The sequence below is a fragment of the Physeter macrocephalus genome, chromosome 17 (assembly GCF_002837175.3).
Source record: "Physeter macrocephalus isolate SW-GA chromosome 17, ASM283717v5, whole genome shotgun sequence".
Taxonomy (NCBI): Eukaryota; Metazoa; Chordata; class Mammalia; order Artiodactyla; family Physeteridae; genus Physeter; species Physeter macrocephalus.
Window position 1 is genome coordinate 37955473 of NC_041230.1, and position 7557 is coordinate 37963029.

Consider the following 7557-nt stretch of genomic DNA (forward strand, 5'->3'; position numbering starts at 1 on the left):
CCCGGACCGGGGCACGAACCCGCGTCCCCTGCATCGGCAGGTGGACTCTCAACCACTGCGCCACCAGGGAAGCCTTTTTTTTTTTTTTTTTTTTTCCAAGTTTGTGATTTTTGATTGTTGTAGAGGAATTTTTAAATTTCATATATTCAAGTTTGTCTTTTCCTTCATGGCTTTTGGATTTTATGTTATATTTGAAAGCCTACCCCACTCTAAAGTAACTACAAATAAAAAAATCTAACTTTCACAAGTTTCTAACAAAATTTTTATGTATAATTTTTATAATATATGTACGTAACTTATGTAGTATTTTTATTCATAAATTATATATATATATATTTATTTTATTTTATTTTATTTTTTTTGAATCCTGAGTCCGGCTAAGGACTGGAGTGAAGACTATTGTAATGACTTTATTTTCTAAATGGCTTATCAGTTACCACAATGCCATTTATAGAATCATCTAGTCTATAATTGATTAGAAAAGACAACTTACCCTGTATTAATTCCCCACACGGAGTTGGGTCTGTTTACTTTTTTTAAAATGTTTTTTTGTTTGTATGAATGTTTATTTCTGGATCTAGATCTTTAGAAAAATAAAATGTGGAATTATGGTATTGAAGATTCCTTTGAGCCCATCACTTTGCATCTGAAAATTATCTTAATCTTTATAGGGGTTTGCTTGAACAAGTGCAGAAACTTGCTGAGAGTTGATGAAGTTGAGTTGTTGCTTCAGACTAATAAAAATTAATACCTTTGAGCTTCAGAGTAGCTGGTAAAGCTAGGCTGAGGGCATTCAAGGAAGTAATGAAATGATTTAGGAATTTACTGTAGGCATGATAGCATTTCAAAGGTAGAAGAGACCTTTAAAGTCCCATTTCACCAATCATTAAGAAGATATTACTTTCTAATACAAATCATTCTAGGTTTGGGTCCATTAATATTTGACCTGTGGACATAGAAGTTGTTTCTTTTCTAATGCCATATTTTCAATGATAATATATCTAAATGAACCTCTCCCCTTTAAGCTGTTTAAATTATTTTGATTGTTTTTGTAATTATATACACATATTTGAGAAAGTTACAGCTTTATGAAATGTTAGAATTTATCCTTTTAAAAAATATATATACGAAACTAAAAAGTAGATAAAATTGATTTTATTCTTCAGGTTAAAGAATTATTTCTTAAACACCCACGATATCCAGTGTTATAACTTATTAAGTGAAGTTTTTTTTTTTTATTTTATGTTTTGAATACTTTGCTTCAATGATCATGGGAAGAAATGTTGGTGCAAGTAATTTGAATCATTGCTTGACAATACTAGTGTGGTGAAATGCATCTTTGTGTGTTTTGTTTATAGCACATCTTCATTACCTCCACTAGACTGGCCTTTACCAACTCATTTTGGACAATATGAACTGAAAATAGAAGTGCAACCTAAAACTCATCATCGAGCCCATTATGAAACTGAAGGTAGCCGAGGAGCAGTGAAAGCATCTACTGGGGGACATCCTGTTGTGAAGGTATGAGATTTTGGGGGTGTTCCTGCAGATACCATACATCTGTTAATGATACGGACTATTCAGTCAGGTATTGCTGAGCCCGAAGAGAGAAAATTTTCAAACCTAGAAAGCTTACATTGAGGTTTTGTGTCCTTGTTGATATAGCAGCACTTCCGCATTGAGGTGTTTTTTTTTTGCTAGGCTAAAAGATATTCTTCCTGGACTGACTCTCCAGCTGGTGAAACTCTGGGGGAAGATTATAATGGTCAAATGGTTGTTTTTCTGATTTAAAACAAAAAATTGTGTTATGTTTATAAGTACAATACATGCTTGTTTAAAGTCCAAATAATACAGAAAAGTAGAAAGAATAAAGCAATAAAATACCTAAAATCTAAACCCCTCAGAAATAAGAAGTTGTTAACATTTCATTAACATTCCAGATAATTCTCTATGTGTATGTTTAGTGGAAGACTAGATGGATGACTAGAAAAATGCATGGATTTTTTTTTAAGGATAGGATTATGTTGAACATCTTTGTAATTAAATTAATTTTTATTTGAATTTATTAGAAGAAAATAAAACTAAAGTGAAATAATTATATAATATTCAAGTGTATAAAATATAATATGTAAGTTTTGACTCATAAGAATTGAATATTAACTTTAATTTTACTTGAATGAAACATTTAAAAAATGAAACAGAAATAAAACTATATGAACTACTGAATCTTAGATATTGTTCTTCACTCTAAGAGGTCCTAAAAGATCTTTCTAAGGTCAGAGAGATTAAATAAATTGAGAGATTGAATTTTTGTTTTAGATTTAGATGGTATAAATTGCTCCCTTCTCTGAAAAATGAAATTAATTATCTCTCTTAAACTTCTTCCGCCTGCACTACACTCTACCTCCTGAATTTTGTTGCTTATATTATTCTTCCTTTCAGATCTATAGACATCTCCCTGCCTCATGTCCCTCCGCTCCTGTTATTTAGCTTAATCCTATATGTATTGATAGTTGGATTCAGTGATTACTACTAATTCTTTTTTCTTTCTCAAGTGTTTTTGTTTGTTTAAGGAGGGCTTTGGATTCTATATTCCTTGCATTCTTTCATGATTGAGAATGTTTATTTGTTGCCTTTATATACTCAAACATCAGAATGGCTATGTATAATAATCCTGATACTCATTTTTTTCTCTCAGTACTTGTCTTATGGCATTGTGTATTGTAGTGGAGAAATTAATTATATCTGAAGTAAATTTGAACTAATACAGTTTATGGGCTATCATTTCCTATACCAGCCATGCTTTGTGATTTATTGTCATTATCTAAACATGTTTTATAGTTCTTGACAAACAAACCTTTACATTTTAGGTGGGTTTTAAAATGACTTGTAGCAAGAAATGTCAGTTCTAGAAAAAGAGATCAGATTTGTGGTTACCAGAGGCAGGGGGTTGGTGGGGGCGACTGGATGAGGGTAATCAAAAGGTACAAACTTCCAGTTATAAGATAAATAAGTAGTGGGGATGTAATGTACAACATGGTGAATGTAGTTAACACTGTTGTATGGTATATTTGAAAGTTGCTAAGAGAGTAGTTCTCATCACAAGAAAACCCCCTCCCCCATATAACTGTATGAAGTCATGGATGTTAATTAAATTTATCATGGTAATCAGTTTGCAATATGTGTAAATCAAGTAATTATGCTGTATACCTTAAATTTACAGTGCTGTATGTCAATTATAGCTCAATAAAACTGAAAGAAAAAAAGTCAGGGAAACTCAACATAGGAATTTTACCCTTTGTTATCAGAGTTACAGTTTGCTCTTAATGACAGCTTAATTTAGGAGAAGGTTTCTTTGCTTCATTTCTTGTATCCTTTTTTCTTTTTCAAAAATTTTTAAAATTTATTTTTAAATGTTTATTATTTATTTATTTTATTTTATTTATTTACTTTTGGCTGCGTTGTGTCTTAGGTGCAGCACGCGGGATCTTCGTTGAGGCATGCGGGCTCTTCATGGCTTCTCTAGCTGTGGCATGTGGGTTTTCTCTTCTCTAGTTGTGATGCTCAGGCTGCAGGGCGCTTCGGCTCTGTAGTTGTGGCACGCGGGTTCCAGAGCTCGTGGGCTCTGTAGTTTGCTGCACGCAGGCTCTAGTTGAGGTGCGTGAGCTCAATAGTAGTGGCACGTGGGCTTAGTTGCCCCACGACCTGTGGAATCTTAGTTCCCTGACCAGGGATCGAACCAGAGTCCCCTGCATTGTAAGGTGGATTCTTTACCCCTGGACCACCAGGAAAGCACCCCCCCGCCCCCCGCCACCTTTGTTTATAAATGGCTGCACCGAGCAGCTTGTGAGGTCTTAGTTCCCGGACCAGGGATTGAACCCAGGCTCTGGCAGTGAAAGCGCAGAGTCCTAACCACTGGACTGCCAGGGAATTCCCCATTTCTTGTATCTTTGCCTTTTGAAAGAAGTTATTTACAAGTGCTTAAATGAACAAAATCTTTTGGGAGTGCAAGTGATTTATTTCCACAGTATTCCTTTAATTAAAAACTGATTCCCGGGCTTCCCTGGTGGCGCGGCGGTTGGGGGTCCGCCTGCCGATGCAGGGGGCACAGGTTCGTGCCCCGGTCCGGGAGGGTCCCGCATGCTGCGGAGCGGCTGGGCCCGTGGGCCATGGCCACTGGGCCTGCACATCCGGAGCCTGTGCTCCGCAAAGGGAGAGGCCGCAGCGGTGAGAGGCCCGCGTACCACCAAAAAAAAAAAACAAACAAAAAAAAAACAAACTGATTCCCTGCCAGAAAAAGCGGGGCTGGGGAGGGGGAATTCCCTGGCAGTCTGGTGGTTAGGACTCGGTGCTTCCACTGCCAGGGCTCCCTGCTTAAGGGGAGACTAACACTTTTTTTCTAACTTGTTTCTGTAGAAATTATAGCATTCATTATACTTGAAATTATGTACTTGACCAGAGTATGTCTGGAGGTTGATGTTTCTTTTTCAGTCTTCCCCACTACCTATGATGCTCCCTTTCAAATTGAGATTCTTCCTTCCTGCAAGAAAAATTTTTTACATTATGTATCTATATATTTCCTGTTCCATATGTTTTGTCTTTACTTCAGAGACTCCAGTTACTATTCAGATGTTGACTTCTTTGTCTGTCCTCCATATCTATGTTCTCTTCTCGGGGTACTTTCATGTCTTTTTTTTTTTTTTTTTTAATAAATCTATTTATTTATTTATTTATTTTTGGCTGCATTGGGTCTTCATTGCTGCCCGTGGGCTTTCTCTAGTTGCGGCAAGTGGGGGCTGCTCTTCGTTGCTGTGCACAGGCTTCTTATTGCAGTGGCTTCTCTTGTTGTGGAGCACGGGTTCTATGCATGTGGGCTTCTGTAGTTGTGGCTTGCGGGCTCCAGAGCACAGGCTCAGTAGTTGTGGCCCACGGGCTTAGTTGCTCCGCGGCATGTGGGATCTTCCCAGACCAGGGCTCGAACCCGTGTCCCCTGCATTGGCAGGCGGGTTCTTAACCACTGCGCCACCAGGGAAGCCCCCGGCGATTGTGTTTTTTGTTTTGTGTTTTGAATTTTAAATTGGTTCCTTGGCTCCACTTACCATTCATTTGATATTTTATCATTATATTTGGTCTCATGATTTATTGAATTTATATTCTTGAATCTTTTAGTGTGGAGCATTCACCAGCAGTCAATTTCTGGGTTCTGTTTCCTGTGTGTGTGTGTTGAGGGGAGGTTTTGTTTTCATTTTTATTGTATTTTCAACTGACTTTTGCATAATTTCTTACTTTTTTCCTTAAATAAAAACAAAAACAAAACATGTATATTATGGTTGCCTAATTGCCTTGTCTTTTCCTCCCATTTTGTTTGAGAGCTTTGGTCTATAGCCTGAGGTGTTTGGGGTAAAGAGGTAGAGAATTAGTTTAGGATAGGCCTTGTTGGGTTTGGCTCAAGAGAGTGAACAATATCATGTATGTGGCCCACTCCCAGTATTTTAGTATGTATCATATTTTCATGAGCTTTGCTTGTTCCTCTTGTACAACGCAGAGTTCTTGAAGATGTAAGCACTCCTGACCTTTTTTGCCTCTGCCAAAGGCCCTGGAGCAGAATGTAGGATCTTTTCTTCGTAAGGCAGAGTTTTTTCTTGACTTGCCTCAGAGTTGCCTACTTAGAACGTTGATCTACTTTTCTACAAATTATTTAGCATTCTCTGCTATTTTATTTTCCCACTTTATTACTTTTATTCCATTAATTTACTCTTTAATTTTATTTGCTCACTTTTCCTATTACTGTTCCTGGTGAGTGAAGGTATGGATTGGTTAGCAGCTCTGCCACATTGCATCAGAGTCTTCTGTTTCACAGTCCTCACCACCCCCTTGCCCTTTTGAAGTTTATAGCTCAAAGTTGTTCTTTGTTTGGTTATTACTGGTAGATTTTTGGCTGTTTCCTACCCCCCACACATATACATTTTGTTTATTTTGTTAGGTATTAGGGGAAGAAGATTGTGATACTACTTCATTTCATTGTCTTTATACAGAAGTTCTTTTTCTTTTTCTAATATCAAGTGGAAAATAAGCATTATATGATGAGAGCAGGTCATGCCAAATTGAAAATGAAACATTCCTGATTGTACATACTCTACCACACTTGCAGAGCTGTATGCTTTGTATGGAACACTCTATTTGTGCATGCCCACTTCTGAGACCACATATTTTCCACCAGCAGAGGTGGCCCCTCTCCAGGAACTAAGAAGAATATTTGTAAGATTGCTACACTATTCTGATGTTTTTTTTTATTTTTAAATTTTATTTTATTTATTTTTTTATACAGCAGGGCCTTGTTAGTCATCAGTTTTATACACATCAGTGTATACATGTCAATCCCAATCGCCCAGTTCATCACACCACCCCCCCACCCCACCCCACCGCTTTCCCTGCTTGGTGTCCATACGTTTGTTCTCTACATCTGTGTCTCAATTTCTGCCCTGCAAACTGGTTCATCTGTACCATTTTTCTAGGTTCCACATATATGCATTAATATACGATATTTGTTTTTCTCATTCTGACTTACTTTACTCTGTATGACAGTCTCTAGATCCAACAACGTCTCTACAAATGACCCAATTTCGTTTCTTTCTATGGCTGAGTAATATTCCATTGTTTATATGTACCACATCTGCTTTATCCATTCGTCTGTTGATGGGCATTTAGGTTGCTTCCATATCCTGGCTATTGTAAATAGTGCTGCAGTGAACATTGGGGTGCATGCATCTTTTTGAATTATGGTTTTCTCTGGGTATATGCCCAGTAGTGGGATTGCTGGATCATATGGTGATTCTATTTTTAGTTTTTTAAGCAACCTCCATACTGTTCTCCAAAGTGGCTATTATCAATTTACATTCCCACCAACAGTGCAAGAGGGTTCCCTTTTCTCCATACCCTCTCCAGCATTTGTAGATTTTCTGATGATGCCCATTCTGACTGGTGTGAGGAGATAGCTCATTGTAGTTTTGATTTGCATTTGTCTAATAATTAGTGATGTTGAGCAGCTTTTCATGTTCTTCTTGGCATTCTGTATGTCTTCTTTGGAGAAATGTCTATTTAGGTATTCTACCCATTTTTGGATTGGGTTGTTTGTTTTTTTAATATTAAGCTTCATGAGCTGTTTATATATTTTGGAAATTAATCCTTTGTCCGTTGATTCATTTGCAAATATTTTCTCCCATTCTGAGGGTTGTCTTTTTGTCTTGTTTATGGTTTCCTTTGCTGTGCAAAAGCTTTGAAGTTTCATTAGGTCCCACATGCTGATTTTTGTTTTTATTTCCATTACTCTAGGAGGTGGATCAAAAAAATATTGCTGTGATTTATGTCAAAGAGTGTTCTTCCTATGTTTCCTCTAAGAGTTTTATAGTGTCCGGTCTTACGTTTAGTTCTCGAATCCATTTTGAGTTTATTTTTGTGTATGGTGTTAGGGAGTGTTCTGATTTCATTCTTTTACATGTAGCTGTCCAGTTTTCCCAGCACCACTTATTGAAGAGACTGTCTTTTCTCCATTGTATA

The 7557-nt window shown here is 37.0% G+C and overlaps 1 protein-coding gene across 5 annotated transcripts in view; it reads left to right on the forward strand.

Annotated features, from left to right (window-relative positions):
* The window catches only part of NFATC3 (nuclear factor of activated T cells 3), a 133149-nt gene that overhangs the window by 44615 nt on the left and 80977 nt on the right, over positions 1–7557 (forward strand). For all 5 annotated transcript variants that reach the window (XR_003676490.2, XM_024124837.3, XM_024124838.3 and 2 more), the window contains exon 3: positions 1359–1521. Coding sequence is in view for 4 of the 5 variants with exons in the window: in XM_024124837.3 (XP_023980605.1) it covers positions 1359–1521 (163 nt within the window). In the remaining variant the exon portion in view is untranslated. The remainder of the gene's footprint in view (positions 1–1358; positions 1522–7557) is intronic.